At 51.5% G+C, this 17,870-nt stretch overlaps 1 protein-coding gene across 1 annotated transcript in view; it reads right to left on the reverse strand.

Annotated features, from left to right (window-relative positions):
• Nucleotides 1-542: 542 nt before the first annotated feature.
• The window catches only part of rcor2 (REST corepressor 2), an 18,686-nt gene continuing 1,358 nt past the window's right edge, over nucleotides 543-17,870 (reverse strand). The window contains exons 2-14 of the mRNA XM_030338126.1: nucleotides 16,050-16,175; nucleotides 13,333-13,389; nucleotides 13,142-13,222; nucleotides 12,685-12,737; nucleotides 12,155-12,316; nucleotides 11,305-11,429; nucleotides 10,242-10,314; nucleotides 9,121-9,387; nucleotides 7,814-7,891; nucleotides 6,776-6,833; nucleotides 5,561-5,628; nucleotides 4,185-4,325; nucleotides 543-2,750 (exon numbers count right to left, since the gene is read on the reverse strand). Of these exons, the coding sequence (XP_030193986.1) occupies nucleotides 2,355-2,750; nucleotides 4,185-4,325; nucleotides 5,561-5,628; nucleotides 6,776-6,833; nucleotides 7,814-7,891; nucleotides 9,121-9,387; nucleotides 10,242-10,314; nucleotides 11,305-11,429; nucleotides 12,155-12,316; nucleotides 12,685-12,737; nucleotides 13,142-13,222; nucleotides 13,333-13,389; nucleotides 16,050-16,173 (1,683 nt within the window). The 5' untranslated portion in view covers nucleotides 16,174-16,175 and the 3' untranslated portion in view covers nucleotides 543-2,354. The remainder of the gene's footprint in view (nucleotides 2,751-4,184; nucleotides 4,326-5,560; nucleotides 5,629-6,775; nucleotides 6,834-7,813; nucleotides 7,892-9,120; nucleotides 9,388-10,241; nucleotides 10,315-11,304; nucleotides 11,430-12,154; nucleotides 12,317-12,684; nucleotides 12,738-13,141; nucleotides 13,223-13,332; nucleotides 13,390-16,049; nucleotides 16,176-17,870) is intronic.

The raw sequence follows: 17,870 nt of genomic DNA on the forward strand, positions 1-17,870 counted from the left end.
CCAACCCCGGTATAGCCTACCCCACATCAGGCCCCGTTCCCCAACACGGTACAGCTTCAGTGATGTGCTCCACACACACACAAACATTCACAGCATAACCATGCACGTATAATGCAATTATAATAACCTTAATGAACAAACAAAAAGTGTGTATTTTGGGGTGTCTCGTAACACCACGTCCTTTTACACTTTAGTTGTTATTTTTGCATAATTGGTTGAGAAACATCAAACTGAACCAGAAGTCAAAGTGACCAGTAGACCTAGCCCCGGAAGGTTAAAGCGAACAGAATATTTTGTAGAATCAAATAGTTCAATAGTTAGTTTAAAACTGCTTTAAGTTATCCCTGAAAGTCTTTTATAAATTAAATAGGAAACGCTGTGGAGCTTCGAATCTCTCCTTATTGCTAGAATAACATGTTTTCAGCCATTCAACTTCTGTCAACACGTCCTCGTAAAAGCCTATGGAAATATAAATAGAATAGTCAATAACTGGAGTTTGAGAATGTGAATAACTGCTGCATAAGACGGATGTTCAGCCGGAATAATAATTTTTTTGGTCATTTCTTTATTCTAAAAAAAACAAAATAACACAAGCAGTTCATGATTCCACAATATAAACACCTTCTCACATACGGTAACACCATTAAGTACATTCTGGAAGGAAGAAATCAACGACGTAACAAAGCAATCACTTCTCAAAAAAGCACGATCAAAAAAAGCGGGAAAGCCACGTTTAAAGCCACACTAACTCACGGGGAAGACGCGTCCAATGGGGACAAAATGGCCGCTGTGTCACCGGCAAAGTAGAAGAAGGGAGGAGGAGCTACTATCGGATACTTAAACCCACAAAACAAGGCTGGTGAAGCGGGCCGGGGGTTACGTCAACACGCTCAAACCAGCCGGCCGACGCGGCTCAGGGTGAAAGGAAAACTTTAACGACACGAACATGAACTTGGAAAGCTTACGAAACAAAACAGGGCTTGAATTACCGTTCTAGTTTTTACAACCAAAGTGTAAAGGGAACTAAACGTGGTTCCAAAACAAAACGTTGCCCGTCGTCGCGTGCCCAACGTGTGTTTGTCGAGACCTCCGGTGGGTCGGTCTCCCCGCCGGGGACGCCGGTTGTGTCTGCGCTGTCGTACCTGGGGTATAAATAGCAGCGGGCTGATGATATGCAGGGCCTTAGACGGCGGTGACAGCGGGCTCATCTCACGCTGGTCGGGGGGGGGGGGGGGGGGGGGGGACAGTGACACACTAGCTATCGCTAAACTAACCTAGGGTTCACCTGCTGAACCAGAGCGAAAGACCAAGGAGAGGGGGGGTGGAGGAGGAAGTGGGGAGCAGGGGAGGTGCATTGTGGGAGTCTCGCTCCGGGGTCACAGCAGGAGCAGGTGGACCTCCAGCTGAGCTAGGGAGGAGGGGGAGGGGGAGGAGGAGGGGGGGGGAGAGGGAGGAGGAGGAGGGGGGAGGGGGAGGAGGCCATGTTGGAACTCGCCATGTTCTAAGTACAAAAATAATAATACAGGGTCACCGCAGTGTGTGTGTGTGTGTGTGTGTGTGTGTGTGTGTGTGTGTGTGTGTGTGTGTGTGTGAGATCAGAGTAGGGGACATCATTTCATCATTCCCTTATCTTGTTCCAGTTGGTTTCTCCCAGTTCTTCCTGGAAGGTTGGGTGTGAGGGGGGGGGGGGGGGGGGGATGCTAACCTGACACCTGCCAGGTGGAACTTCTACTGTCTCTCTGTGGGGGCTCCCCCCCCCCCAAAACACACACACACACACACACACACACACACACGCACACTTCTTCCTGTTGGAAATGTTCAGCAGTTACCATGGCGACAAGCAGCGGGAGGGAGGGTGAGGAGGAGGGGGAGGTGAGCTCCTGGGAGGGAGAGGGGTCCGTTGTCATGGCGTTCCTCTCACAGCGATCCAGTGCATCTTCAGAGCAGTGAGGCGGGGGGGGGGGGGGGCTTTACAGGTAGTCGGTTCTCGTTAAGTCTCTTGTTTTTCCATTTTGTGTGTGTGTGTGTGTGTGTGGATATGTGTGCATGTGTGTGGATAAGTGCACAAGTGTGTGTGCGGATGTGTGTGTGTGGGTCTGTGTGTGTATAAGTGCGTAACCGGATACATGTGTGTGTGTGTGTGTGCAGACTGGAGGTAGGCCTTTGCTAGTACAGTAACAGTCAAACAGTAAGGGGCAGTAGTGTTGTGTGTGTGTGTTCTTGAATCATATGCATGTGCTCAGTCCCTTTCGGTTGTTATCAACTAATGTGCGTGTGTTGCCAATGTGTGTATTGAGGTTGACAGTGTGTGTGTGTGTGTGTGTGTGTGTGTGTGTGTGGCGGTCTCTCCATCAGTGGGGGCTGGCCTGCTCCACTTTGATCCCCACCAGCGAGGGGGGGGTCTGATTGGCGGCCGACGGGGGTCCGGAGGCGGAGCCCGGGGGGGAGGAGCCTCTGGCCCCGCCCCCTGGCCCCCCCTGACCCCCCCCGGCGGTGGCAGCGGGGGGGGCGCCGGGGGAGGCGGAGCTGACGGCCGGTCGGATGAGGGGGGGCGGGGGGTGGTTGTGGGGGGGGCGGTTCTGCACGGGCCGCGTCTGGAGGGGGGGGGGCTGGCGGAGCAGGCTGGGCGGGGCGGAGGGCGGGGCCGGGCGCAGCAGCGGGGGGGGCTGGGAGAGGGAGGGGGGCGTCTGGGCCGAGGGGGAGGAGCCAGCGCCCGCAGAGTCCGGGGGCGAGTCCTCCTGCTTCACCTGATGGGGGGAGGGGGGGGAGAGAGAGAGAGAGAGAAAGAGAGAGAGACACAGAGAGACACAGAGAGAGACAGAGAGAGACGTAGGTGGTTAATGGACAACGCCGTTATAAAAGGGAACAGAGCCTCCCTGTAGCGTTGGCGCGCTAGCCGTAGCGTAGCCAACGTGGTTCTTCTCTGTTCCATCAATAAAACATGTTTAAAACAGTAGAGCGGCCATGTTTAAAACAGTAGAGCGGCCATGTTTAAAACAGTAGAGCGGCCATGTTTAAAACAGTAGAGCGGCCATGTCTAAAACAGTAGAGCGGCCATGTCTAAAACAGTAGAGCGGCCATGTCTAAAACAGTAGAGCGGCCATGTTTAAAACAGTAGAGCGGCCATGTTTAAAACAGTAGAGCGGCCATGTTTAAAACAGTAGAGCGGCCATGTCTAAAACAGTAGAGCGGCCATGTCTAAAACAGTAGAGCGGCCATGTTTAAAACAGTAGAGCGGCCATGTTTAAAACAGTAGAGCGGCCATGTTTAAAAAAGTAGAGCGGCCATGTCTAAAACAGTAGAGCGGCCATGTTTAAAACAGTAGAGCGGCCATGTCTAAAACAGTAGAGCGGCCATGTCTAAAACAGTAGAGCGGCCATGTCTAAAACAGTAGAGCGGCCATGTTTAAAACAGTAGAGCGGCCATGTCTAAAACAGTAGAGCGGCGATGTTTAAAACAGTAGAGCGGCCATGTTTAATACAGTAGAGCGGCCATGTTTAATACAGTAGAGCGGCCATGTTTAATACAGTAGAGCGGCCATGTTTAAAACAGTAGAGCGGCCATGTTTGATACAACAGAGCGGCCATGTTTGATACAACAGAGCGGCCATGTTTGATACAACAGAGCGGCCATGTTTGATACAACAGAGCGGCCATGTTTGATACAACAGAGCGGCCATGTTTGATACAACAGAGCGGCCATGTTTGATACAACAGAGCGGCCTTGTTTGATACAACAGAGCGGCCATGTTTGATACAACAGAGCGGCCATGTTTGATACAACAGAGCGGCCATGTTTGATACAACAGAGCGGCCATGTTTGATACAACAGAGCGGCCATGTTTAATACAACAGAGCGCATATTTGACTAATTAATAAGTAGTTGCAGCACTACTCTGTAGACTTTCATCCACAGTAATTTCCAACTTTTTTTTTATGTACTTTTGATGCAGAACTTAAAGAGAACCGGGCGTTATCCCTTATTCCTCAATCACCCAAACTTATCAAGAGAAGTTAATGATTTAAAAAGGGTTGCGTTCCGAGTCCTAAAACGAATCGGCAGTTTGTTTCTACGGTCGGAATGGAACACTGCGTCCATAGCAACGGTGTTTCTACTCGTAGAAGCTTTTATCAGACGTTCAACTGAATGCTGAACCTCCCCGAAGCCCCCCTTGGCCTCACCTCGTCCTCCCCGGGGGGCGCGGGGTCCTGGGGGCGGGGCTCCCTCTGGTCGCGGCTGGAGGCCACCTGCTCGGCCGCCCACTCCCGCAGCACCTCGTCCAGGTTGAAGCGGCGCCGGGAGCTGACGAAGAACGAGCTCACCTGGGAGAGGGAGAGAGGGAGAGGGAGAGGGAGAGAGAGAGTTTAGTTTTCAGGTTCAAATTTCAGAATTATTTCAAATTCTTGTCAAAAAAGATTTTAGAGCAGGGAACGGTATTGTTTATTTTTCTACGTCGCCTGCAATTAACGTAACGAGGTAAAAAAAAGAAGTAAATTGACACGGCATCTGTTTGCAGCTAATTGGTTGCTTAGCAACAGCCGCCGACAACAGCTGATGAAGCAGCTACTTTAAGAAGAGAGCCGCGCTGGTTCAGAGACGCGCTGCTACGCGAGCCAGGCGGTCCGTTAACCAGATGTGGAGCAGCTGTGCTCGGCCAGCCTCCACACACGCAGACACACACGCAGACACACACGCACACACACACACACAGACAGACGGGGTCGACAAATCATCTGAATACGACTGTCACTATCGGTCTAACTGGATCCCCGTCCGACTGATCTGGCGTGTGTGGGCCGTCCCGACTGTGACTATGTCAGGATTTGTATCAAAACTTCTACTTTTCCACCACAGACATGCTGAAAATATAGAGACACTCCTAAACAATTATTTGTAACATTTATTGTTGTTGGACATGTAGTAGGATGTGACCAACTGTACATCAACGTTATTAAATCTACAGTTTGACCATTCCTACATCCTGCCTCTCACTCTCTTGCTCTCCTCACTCCCCTCCTCTCTCTCCCCGTCCTCCTTCCTCTCTCCCCCTCCTCCTCTCTCTCTCTCCCCCTCCTCCTCCTCACTCTACTCCTCCTCTCTCTCTACTCCTCCTCTCTCTCTCTCTTCTCCTCCTTCCTCTCATCTTCCTCTCTATCCCTCTCCCTCCCTCCCCCCCTCTCTCTCTCCCCCTCACTCCCTCTCTCTCTCCCTCCCCCTCTCCCTCTCTCTCTCCCTCCTCCTCATCCTCCTCTCTCTCCCTCCTCCTCACTCTACTCCTCCTCTCTCTCTCTCTCTCTCTCTCTCCTCCTCTCTCTCTCTCTCCCTCCTCCTCTCTCTCTCTCTCTCTCTCTCTCCTCCTCTCTCTCTCTCTCCCTCCTCCTCACTCTCTCTCACTATCATCCTTCTCTCCCTCTCTCTCCCTCACTATCATCCTCCTCTCTCTCTCTCTCCTCCTCATCATCTTCCTCTCTCCCTCCTCCTCACTCTACACCTCCTCTCTCTCTCTCCCTCCTTCTCTCTCGTGGGCTGACCTGTGGAGGAGGCAGCAGCGACTCACCTGGGAGGTCGTCTTGTTCCCGATCACCTCGGCTATCGCCATGAAGTCCTTTCCATAGCGACGGATGGCTGGAGGGGGGAGGGAGGGAGGGGGAGAGAGACAGAGAGAGAGAAGGCGAGAGACAGAGGTTAGACGATGGGTTATAACTGGGCTCTCCTGGTGTGTCAGCGTCCGTCGCTGCCAGCGTGTTGATTAAAGCAATGAGTCCGCTGGGGAGATCTCAGAGTTGAAACGATGACGGAGCCAAATTCACTTCCTTTACTTATGATTATTAGTTCCTTTCGGACCTCGGTTTATTACATTTGGGTCAGAACCCATTCCCATGTAAACCCAATCAAATCAAGAAGCAGTTCCAGAAGACCTTTTCATAAATCCTTTATTTAAAACCTCCCGTGCGTTCATGAAAGAGACTCGTCTGCAGGAACTTCTGCATCATGGACCGGGTCCAGATACGTGTTTCAGAGCCTGATGGGGGGGGGGTCACCTTTCTTCTCTGGATAACTCCATCCAGATTGTTGTGCATGCGCGTCAGTGTGTATGTGCACGCGCCCGTGCGTACACATACACACTCCTCCCTCCAACATGATCCTTATCTCAAAGTGTTCTTCCCTGTTAGAATCTGAACCCTTTGTCGGTTACTTGTTGATTCTGTGGTGGTCGCCATGGTTTCATCCAATAGTAAATGATCAAAAACGTACACGGTACTCGTTGTAGCCCCAAGCCTTCTGCGTTTCCACTTCAATCAATCTCCCTACACCAGGCGGCAGTAAAGTAATCACTGACTCCTTCGTGTACACTCAAATGCCTTCAGATCTCAATTCATCATTTGACTCATCTACACCTAAATGTAGAGGCGCAGACGAGTCCATTTTTTTAAGATTATGTCACAGTCTGTTGAGTGTATTTGTCATATCTCATCACACACACAGACTCACATCAATGCTTAAATTCCTCCCCAGGGGATTTACCCATTACGTCCACGTTGACCTTAAGCTGATCATCTCGATGACGGGAGTTCTCCTACCCTGCATGTCCAACATAATCTTATATCTATATTCAAATCTCTCTCTCTGTGTGTGTGTGTGTGTGTGTGTGTGTGTGTGTGTGTGTGTGTGTGTGTGTGTGTGTGTGTGTGTGTGTGTGTGTGTGTGTGTGTGTGTGTGTGTGTGTGTGTGTGTGTGTGTGTGTGTGTGTGTGTGTCCGTCCTGGGCTCACCCTGTACAGCCAGGAGCTGTTCCTCTGTGGTCCAGCGAGAGTTCATCTTCGGGGCGGGCTGGGAGACAGAGAGGCATACAAGGTGAGTGAGAGGAAAATAACCATCGCAAGGTCGAAACGACAGCGGACAAGTATCAAGGAGGACATGGAGAGAGAGAGAGAGGCAGGGAGAGAGACACAGACAGAAAGAGAGAAATGCATTGAGAGAGAGAGACACAGATACAGAGACACACAAAGAGACAGCGGATGAAAGCAAGACAGACAGAAAGAGAGAGAGAGAAACACAGAGAGACAGAGACAGAGACAGAGACAGAGACACACACACACACACACACACACACACACACACACACACACACACACACACACACACACACACACACACACACACACACACACACACACACACACACACACACACACACACACACACACACACACACACAGAGGAGACCATGAGAGAGACGGATTAGAGAAAGGGAGGGAAAGAAGCAGAGGACAAAATAGATTTGGACTAATCTAAATTCTCGGGAGGGGGAGTGAATGGAACGCCCCGGAGAGAGACACACTAAACGAGACGGACGAAGAGACGGATCAGCCGGGAGGGGAAGAAAAGGAACAGAGGGATGAAGAACGAAGGGAAGGGAGCCACGCAGACGAAGGAGTTAAGGAGGAGAACGCCGGGGGTGGGGGGGGGAAGAGGGCAGTTGACGAGTCCTCTGGCACAACAGAATGAAACCAGGCTAAAATAAGAAGTGATGAGGAAGGGGTGAGCGGAGAGGAGGAAGGAGAAACAGGTGGACAAGAGATCTACGATTTAAAACACACGCCTGCGGACAGAACCGAGAGGAAATAAATTAAACCTGGCTTTTAATTAAAGGACAGAGAGAGGGCGAGAGAGGACGAGAGAGAGAGGGCGAGAGAGAGGGCGAGGGAGGGCGAGCGAGAGGGAGAGAGAGGGCGAGAGAGAGGGCGAGGGAGGGCGAGAGAGAGGGCGAGGGAGGGCGAGAGAGAGGAACAGAGCAAGACGTGGTGTACCTCGCTAGGCCGGAAGGTGCCTATCCCTTCATTGAGGCCGTGCTTCATGCTGCTGTTGTTCTGCTTAATGCTCTGGACCTGGTGGTGGGGCGAGAGACACAGGAGATGAGGGAGGAATGAAGAGAGAGAGAGAGAGAGAGAGAGACACACACATTCCGTATTCATCAGCAACACATTCTGTTTGTCGTTAAATCGGTGGCCACCCTAAGAGACTCTCAAGGCCAATTTGGGAAACAGTTTGAAGTCGGGCAAACTCCCGATTCTGGAGGGCCGGGCGGGAGTGAGTGAGTAAAACACCGAGCCAATCTTTCTCTTTAGGGTCCCAGACGGAATGCTCCGGACCCCATCCAACATGTCGGATCTAATCGGGGCTACTATGTCCACGATCGGGTGGTTTGTGCGTACCGTCAGGGGCGTGTTCAGCAGCCAATGAGAAGTGTGTATTTGTTGTCGAAAAAACAACGCTTGTTCGTCACGGTGTCCGGACATCGCGGGAGCGGTCGTGTCGCCACACACCTCCGTCCGTTTCCCGAACCTTCAGGTTAGTTTTGAGTCGTTGCAGACAAGAATCACGTCACGTCTTTAATCGTGTACTGCCCAAATCGTGTCAGACGCACATGAAGCCTTAGCAGACAGTCGCATCCCACGCGACTTGCCCTGAACTCAGAGACCGGTCGTTCACGAGCAGAGTCAGGCTTCAGGGAGCGCCTTTCTCGAGGACCGGCAGTCAGCGGTCGGCCATCGGGGCATCGAGCCCTCTCCCTTTCAGCACACCAACGACCACGCTATCCCACCAGCGACAGGCTTTGTGCTTATACACACATAGCCTCAAAAACAGGCTCCGTGCCGTTCGTCCACCAGGGGGTCTGCTGTACCCCCCCCAGCACCTCTGGATCAGGGGTTCAGGGTGGGGCTGAATGATTAGGGGAATCTAATTGCGATTAATTCTATAAATATTGCGATTATGATCTAGTATGCGATTTCCCTTTTTATAATTCCTTATGTTCTGTACTATCCACTAAACAAGCAATGAATCATTCTATAGTATGACCGACACTACATTGGGAGCAGTCAACATATAAACTGCTCTTTCCTTTTATCTTACTGATCTCCAATAAGTAACAGCAACAAATCACGTGATAAACATATAAAGATATTTTTTGTTTAGTTTTCGCAGCCTCTCTGATTTACAAATCCCGTTTGCATCGCGGTGACATCGGTTAGAGTTTGATGAACCGTTCAGCCCTAGTTCGGGGGGGGGGGGGGGGGGGGGACCCCTGCGGTCGGACCCCCGGAGGTGAGCCTACCTGTCTCTTGAGGGACACCAGGCGGGTGTCCAGCTGGCGCACCGACAGCACCCCGGCGTCGCTGGAGGTGGACACCGCCATGATGTCGCCCTGGTCCAGGTGCATGCCCTTGGGGGGCCGGCGGCGCGCGCGCAGTGGGTGGTGCCGGTACTGTGCCCCCACGCTCTCCTTCTTGATGGGGCCGGCCCGGCCCGGCGGGGCCTTGTCCGCCACGGGGCCGCCGCTGCCGCCCGCGTTCCCGGGGCCCCCAGGGGCCTGCTTCACCGACTGGGGGGGGAGGAGGGGGAGGGGGAGGAGGGGGAGGTGGGGGAGGTGGGGGAGGTGGAGGAGGAGGAGGAGGAGGAGGAGGAGGAGGAGGAGGAGGAGGAGGAGGAGAAAGAGGGGGGGGAGGTGGTGGTGGAGGAGGTGGTTGTGGTGGTGGAGGAGGGAGGAGGGGAGGAGGAGGAGGTGGTGGTGGGGGAGGAGGAGGGAGGAGGAGGGAGGAGGTAGAGAAGGAGGTGGAGGGGGAGCGAGGAGGAGTCGATGGAGGGGGAGGAGGAGGGTAAGGAAGGAAGAGAGGAGGAATGTGGAGGAGGAGGTGGAGAGGTTGGGGGAGGAGAAGGGAGGAGGGGCATTGGATGGAGTAGGAGGCGGTGGGAGAGGAGAAAGAGGAGGTGGTGGGGGAGGAGAAAGAGGAGGTGGTGGGGGAGGAGAATCATTTTATATCCTGGGATAACGTTGGATCCGATACGACGAGTTGATTCAGAGACGGTTGGGGAACCCTGGTTAATTGATGGTGATCAAATCAAAGTGCCCACCTCACAAAACGGCTCTCTATAATGACAGCGTAATGAATAATGTCTCTGAATAATTAGAGTCCTATGAAATATGACTTTTTCGGAGTAACTCAGAAACGGGCAGGAAAGTGGGGTTGAAAGAGAGGCAAGGAGGGAATCGAACCTGCGGTTGGCACACGGTGTATTACCTGCATGCCGAGTTCACAAGCGTGCTCGACCCAACCGAGATGCATCCTAAAAGCTATTTTACTTGGCACTAGGTGGAGATTCCCAGAGGGGAATGAGGTGACAGTGGACGCTGGCTGGGGAACATACACTTGGGGAGGCATGGCCTGTGTATCTCACCTCCTTCTTAGCGTCGATCTCAAAGTCGCTGTCGCTGCCCGGGTCTGCCTCCTCCACCTCGTCATTGCTGAGCCTGAGAGAGTGAAAATGTGTTAAGGTGGATGCACTCTTTGTACAGGTGGTCCATTTACGCTTGTTTTCGTGCAGGCTGTCACCCTGCAGCCTGATCTATACACAGAGAGCGGACAAAGTTTACACTATTGTATACTTTTGTGTAATATTTACAAAAAAAAAAAAAGATTTGGGGGACGTCGTAGTTGAGGCGTCAGGCGAGTGTTGCCAAGGCAACCGCTGTGGGCAACCCTGGAGAGTACAGAGTAACGTCCCGTCCCGTGTGTCGGACCCCCAAAACAAGGACACCCCCTTTTCCCTCAGCCTCACGGACCCTTCACCATCAACCCCATATTGAGGCGTTTTTGGCTGACATGCAAATACATAGAAGTTCTCAGTGCCGCTGCAATAGTCAAAGCGTTGTTTGGAGTAGGATTCCTCTTTCAGCCGTAAATGCAAGACATATGTGCGTTTCTTGCTGGTTGGCGCAAGGCCTTAAAACCGAGCCCAGAAATGGTTTTGTGATCAAGTTAAGGAACCGTTTCATAGCGGAGCGTTTCGTTCCATTCAGTTGGGAGGCTATTCTGTCCCCAGTTTACTAGCCGGTCAGTGGTTTTTAAACATACTGGGTTGGCACGAACAGTAAAGTAGTGCAGCGTTTCACATTTCCAATGGGTTTACATATCGTTGGCCTCATAGCATAATTCCCGAAGACATATTTTAATGTTCATCTTTTATTTAGCGTCAAAAATGCCAAAGTCAAAGAGATGACTTAGGCAGGTCCTGATTATGGAATGTAAAAAGCACTCTGATTGGCTAAGGATATAGCCAATGAGGCGCAGAGAATCAGCAGCATTTAGGTGAATAGCGTTAGGTTAGATATCACAACCAAAATACGACTCAGGCAATAATGCAAGGAGGCCAACGATATTAACATCCAAATAAGTGTGTGTGTGACTTTATTTGCATTCCAATCAGAACCAGACGGAACCAGGGAGAACCAGCGTCTTACCTGTCCTCCTTCTCCCTCTTGTGGACCAGCCGTCGGGCCTGCCGGTCCATCACTGACGTCCGGCTGCGTGTCTTCTTCCAGCAGTAGTAGTACTTCACCAGGCTGGAGATCAGCTTGTCTGGAAGCTGCACGCCCAGACACGCGCGCGCGCACACACACACACACACACACACACACACACACACACACACACACACACACACACACACACACACACACACACACACACACACACACACACACACACACACACACACACACACACACACACACACACACACACACACGCGTCATAAAGATTAGGAATTTCATTACACAAAACATTAACATACATGAATGCGTTTTCCCCCCTGTGCGTTTAGGAACTCTTCGTAGCTCTGGGATGTTTTTAGTTCCACGAGCTGTCACTCATTCAGAACCCTATTGAACAAATGCCCACAGCCCTCCCTCTCCCCCTCTCCCCCTCTCCTCCTCTCTCTCACCCCCTCCCCCCCCCCCCTGTCTATCTCCCTCCTTCACTTCCACATCCCCTCCCCATACCATCTCCCCCTCCCTCCCATCTCCCCCTCCTCCCCCAACCTTCACTGTATCTCTCCTCCCTCCCCCCACTGTCTCTCATCTCCTCCTCTCATACCCTCCTCCAGTCTCCCTCTGTGTTACCTCCCTCCCTCCCCCCCCCATCTCCCTCCCCCCCATCTCCCTCTTTTACCCCCCAATCTCCCTGTGTCCCCCCCCTCCTATCTCCCTCCCTCCCCCTGTGTTACCCCCCTCCCCCTCGCCCCATCTCCCTCTTTTACCCCCCCCCCTCTCCCTCTCCCTCTGTGTCCCCCCCCCCCTCCCCTCTGCTCACCATCTGCTGGATGCGGTGGAAGCTCTTCCCGTGGAAGCTGAAGGCCTGCTCGAACAGCACCTTGTCCTCCACCGTCCACTCCTCGGGGAAAGGCGTGAAGTTGGCCAGGTCGGCCAGTGAGCGCTCCACGTCATGCTTGTGCCACAGCAGCATGCCTAGGGCCTGGGGGGGGGGGGGGGGTTTAGGGGGTCGCACAGCAGGAAGTATGCACGTGAAGGGGTGACTTGGGGTGTTGCTTACTGCCGGAGCTGCCATCTTGGGGCTTTTTCGCCGTTGTGATTAGATGCCTGATAACTTGATAATTGGTACATACGGGCCAAGTAATTGGCCTGTATGGACAAGGATGAAGCCTAATTGTTGCAGTTTCCTTCCCACAAAAGGTCAAAGGTCATCCTACTCACTGGTCATTTTCATAACCCCACTAGTTTTAGACTGAGGCCAAATATTGAAGATACTATCATATGATAAATGATGATCAGTGTAAACGTTGCCTAACGTTCTGTTCATGTTTAATTGAAGATGAGTCTCACCTGCTCCATGTTGTAACCATGCTTCTCCTTAGCCATCAGTATGTACTCATCCACTGAGACGGACAGAGACAGAGAGACACAGACAGACAGAGACAGACAGACAGACAGACAGACAGACAGACAGACAGACAGACAGACAGACAGAGACGGAGAGAGAGAGAGAGAGAGAGAGAGAGACGGAGACAGAGACGGAAACAGAGAGACAGGTTAGGTCTTGTTGTGCTTAATATATATAAATATATATAAAACTACTCACTTAAGTTCAGATTCAGACTATAAACACATGGGGTGCTTCCAACGATCATTGAACTAGAAAGGCAGTTTTGGTAACTTTTTGCACAGTTTCACTGGAATAGCAACGCGGCACTAGCAGTATTTAGCAGCATGCAGAGAAAAACACATTCAGAATCCCCCCGCCGCAGCGCGACCGGTAGCTTGAGTGGATTGCAGGACTTACGCATGGCATCTGTGACGTGAGTGTTCGGACACCAGACCAGCATGCTCCTCTTGTCCTTCTCGTTGTAGCGGTTTGGACTGTCTGTCCGCACACACGCACACACACGCACGCGCACACACACACACGTTGGTTTAACTGTTTTAATCAGTTGACCGGATTGTACGGGTTGACTTGTTTGACGCGAGCCTCACCTGGGTTGAACTCTGGGATCTGGGCCTGATAGTCGCCCCCCACGCGGATCATACTGTCTGTAGCGGCCGAGAGACAACCAGACACAGGAGCGAGAGAGAGAGAGAGAGAGAGAGAGAGAGAGAGAGAGAGAGAGAGAGAGAGAGAGAGAGAGAGAGAGAGAGAGAGAGAGAGAGAGAGAGAGAGAGAGAGAGTTAGAATAAAGACTGACGGGAAACAGGTAACAGTGAGAGAGGTGGGCCAAGGAATGACGCAAATAAAGAAATCGCTCAATAATTCGACATTATTGCTCCTAGTCTTTGAAGCTCACCACCGTGACATGATGAAAGGGGGGATACTGTCTCATTTTAGGAGCGATGTCACATAGGGGAATTGTTCATATCATATCATGTGTAAATGTCTTGCGCATTAAGGCTGAAAACATAGATGGGAAAATGAAGAGTTGAAAGAGTATCCGATCAGGAGACAGAAAGGGAGTGAGTGAGTGAAGGAGAAATGATGAGCATTGAGCAACTACAGAGAGATCGACAGAGAGAGAAATGGAATTGAGGAGGGAGGGAGAGATTAAATGGAGGAGAGAGGGAGAGAGACAGAGACAGAATGGAGGAGGGAGAGAGAGACAGAGACAGAATGGAGGAGGGAGAGAGACAGAGACGGACAGACACAGAATGGAGGAGGGAGAGAGAGACAGAGACAGAATGGAGGAGGGAGAGAGACAGAGACGGACAGACAGACACAGAATGGAGGAGGGAGAGAGAGACAGAGACAGAATGGAGGAGGGAGAGAGACAGAGACAGAATAGAGGCGGGAGGGAGAGAGAGAGACAGAGACAGAATAGAGGCGGGAGGGAGAGAGAGAGACAGAGACAGAATGGAGGAGGGAGAGAGACAGAGACAGAATAGAGGCGAGAGGGAGAGAGAGACAGAGACAGAATAGAGGCGGGAGGGAGAGAGAGAGACGGAGACAGAATAGAGGCGGGAGGGAGACAGAGACAGAATAGAGGCGAGAGGGAGAGAGAGACAGAGAGAGAGGTGGAATGGAGGAGGGAGAGACAGACGGAGACAGAATGGAGGAGGGAGGGAGGGAGGGGCAGGGGATGAAGGGGTGAAGGAGAGACACATTACTCATGGTTGGAAATGGTGTGCGTATGGGCGCGTGCGTAGGAAAAGGGAGGGGGGGTTGGGGACAGCTGAGGCCATGACTTATGATGGAGGCAAAGAGATAAATTACGTCACATTGGGTTGCTGAGGGAAAGGGAATGAGGATGGAATCCCCGAACCGGGTTCCAAGGAAAACTAGGGCTGCTGACGTGCTCATGAGCAAAGGCCTCGTTGCGTGACGTACGTGCGTGTGTGTGTGACTTTGAAGGGGCTTAGAAAGGAAACCAGTGAGCTGCAAGAGGTGAGCTGGAGGGTGGGCGAGCAACAGAGACAGAGAGGAAGAGACAGAAAGAGAGAGAGAAAGAGCGAGAGAGAAAGAGACAAATAGACAGAGACTGATGAAAAGACAGAAGCAGAGACGAAAAGACAGAAGCAGAGGCAGAGATAGAGACAGACAGACAGAGACAGACAGACACAGACACAGAGACAGAGACAGAGACAGAGAGAGAGAGAGAGAGAGAGAGAGAGAGAGAGAGCGAGAGAGCTGGAGGGAGAGGAAGAGAGAGAGACACACAGTCACACACACACAGAGAAAGAGACAGAGGGAGGGAGAGAGAGAGTAGGATGGTGTGTGGGTAGAGAGACAAGAGGATGCCATGGATGAGGTGGGCCTGGGGGATGGGATAAGTGCCTCGGCGCCACAGAGGGGAGGAGATGAGGAGAGAGGAATGGAGAGGGGACGAGAGAGTGGAGGAGAGACGATGAGGGTAGATGAGGGGCGAGATGAGGAGATGGGAGGAGGAGGAGGAGAGGAGATTAGATGAGCGGGGCCGAGGCGACAAGAGATCAGAGCAGATGACGGGGGAGACGATGAGGAGAGGAGAGGAGGAAAGGAGTTTAGAGCAACGGAGAGGAGAGGAGGAGAGAGGACCGGAGAAAAGAGGAGGAGAGAAGAGAGGAGGGGTGATGGAGGAGAGGAGAGGAGAGGATGTGAGAGGAGGGGGGAGAAGAGGCCATGAGAGGATAGGATGTGAGAGAGGAGGGGAGGGGAGGCCATGAGAGGAGAGGGTGTGAGAGGAGAGGAGAGGCCATGAGAGGAGAGGATGTGAGAGGGGAGGAGAGGAGAGGCCATGAGAGGAGAGGATGTGAGAGGGGAGGAGAGGAGAGGCCATGAGAGGAGAGGATGTGAGAGAGGAGGGGAGGAGAGGCCATGAGAGGAGAGGATGTGAGAGGGGAGGAGAGGAGAGGCCATGAGAGGAGAGGATGTGAGAGGGGAGGAGAGGAGAGGCCATGAGAGGAGAGGATGTGAGAGAGGAGGGGAGGGGATATAAGAGGAGAGGAGAAGAGAGGTGACGGAGGAGCTAGGAGGCCTGAGGTGGAGAGCGGGCGCGACCCTGAACAGTGACGGATCACTGTGGTAACGCAACGGACGATGACACGACCGCCACCGTCAGAGTGCTCCCCGGGTCACATGACCCGCCATGGAGGACGGGAGGGGCGGGGCCACCGGGTCAAGGACGGCCCCCGCGTCAGTGCACTCTCCACCCGTGGAAAGAATCACGTGTGTGTACGTGTGTGTACGTGTGTACGTGTGTGTGTGTGTGTGTGTGTGTGTGTACCATGGGCGTGCTCCTCATCGCTGCTGTCCTCCTCGGAGTGCTGCATGCTGTTGCCGTTGGTTACCGTCTTGGCTCGGCTCCTGGAGAGGACCCCGGTCCCAGATCGCTCCATCACCGACGGCATGGCTGCAACACACACACACACACTTATTACCGACACCACAAGTCACCTCTGACAACACCTGCATAGCTTAAGACGACCACACACACACACAGTGTGTGTGTGTGTGTGTGTGTGTGTGTGTGTGTGTGTGTGTGTGTGTGTGTGTGTGTGTGTGTGTGTGTGTGTGTGTGTGTGTGTGTGTGTGTGTGTGTGTGTGTGACACACACACACACGATTTGTTCTCAAGGTCAAATCAATGCATTATGGACAAAATTCTTACCCAGTCTTGATGGTTGTACGCCTGTTCATATTTTCTACCATTTGACTTACATGTGTTAACGTACGAAGCTCTTATCTTCATATGGAAAGGGGAAAAAAAGGGTAGACTGTTTTGACATATCTCCCTTTAAGTATACTATATGGCCTCACAACATAGTCACTAGTTAGGCTTAGCGACACGCTGTTATTAAATGACATTACCTTTAGTACACCGCCCTAACATGGCGTAAAATTGAAATCCCTTTCTCAAAAAACAAGGCATGGACGTCGCCCCCACCAAATACCAGTATAAACCTGATGTAGTCTAGTGAAAATGTCGAATCAGGTGAGATCCAATATATTGCGATTGTGAGTGCAAAGACAATGCTGACGTTTTACTACGAGTTGAAAGGTTTCAATGGAACGGTACCATATATGGTTTACACTTTACTACCACCCTACCAAACATAAAATATCAAAAAATGTGTTCTGATAATCAATCTGATAATCAACATTGTTTATTTCAAAGCGTGCAAGTGTGCATGTGTGAGCGCTACCAGCAATGCATGAGCAAGAACATGCAAGTACAATAACACATTTCCCTATTGACCAACCATCTTTACCAACGGGAAAATCAACAAATACCTCAAACGCTGCTAGAGTTTGTGAGTGGCAATTTGACGACTGTGTCTTGCACGAGGCCAGAGTTGGGACGTATGCAAAATTCGCACAACCACATCCGTCCACATCCAAACAAGTGTCTTTAAAACAGTTCTAGTGTTTTTCAATGCAAATAAGTGACCGATATCAATGCAAAACTACAACCTGCCCTTGCGCACGCGCACAATTATATACTTTTAGTTGTTGCTGTACTTGAGTGCACTTTCACTATTCAAAAGAAAATAAGATGACTTGAATCAAACTCTGAACATGTGTCGGTAACCTGTCTACAATAGAGATAATAATAGCAAACATAGTCACGCTTAAATAATAAAACGACACATTTAGCCGTTCTGTAACAAAAAATATGGCCCTCCCTCTAGACGTCTGACGTCATTGTAGGCATGCTGGCGTAAAACATCATCATCATCATCTTCGTCAGGCCATCGCAATAATGTTTCGTTAAAGTTAATTGCAGTCGCAGTATGCTTGTTTTGTTTTTTTGCCCGATTCTCACACTTGGACTTTCCGTCGGGACGTTATCGTTTATTTATTATTTTACACCCATGTTTAAAGAGCTACTGCCAAATCAAATCCACGCCGTTTGGTAGGCAATAACAGTGGTCGAGGAGTCTCTCTATCGGGGCCTTTGTTTGCCGCTGTTGGCCCCCTGAACCCCCACCTCCCTCCAACCAGAACCAGAGGCAGCTGTTCATACACACGGGAAAATACACATCGGGAACTCAGTCGACAATATAGCCAAATAAAACAAATGGTGAAGTAGGGGGAAACGGTAACTA

Source organism: Gadus morhua, chromosome 17, assembly GCF_902167405.1.
Source record: "Gadus morhua chromosome 17, gadMor3.0, whole genome shotgun sequence".
In the NCBI taxonomy this organism is placed as follows: domain Eukaryota; kingdom Metazoa; phylum Chordata; class Actinopteri; order Gadiformes; family Gadidae; genus Gadus; species Gadus morhua.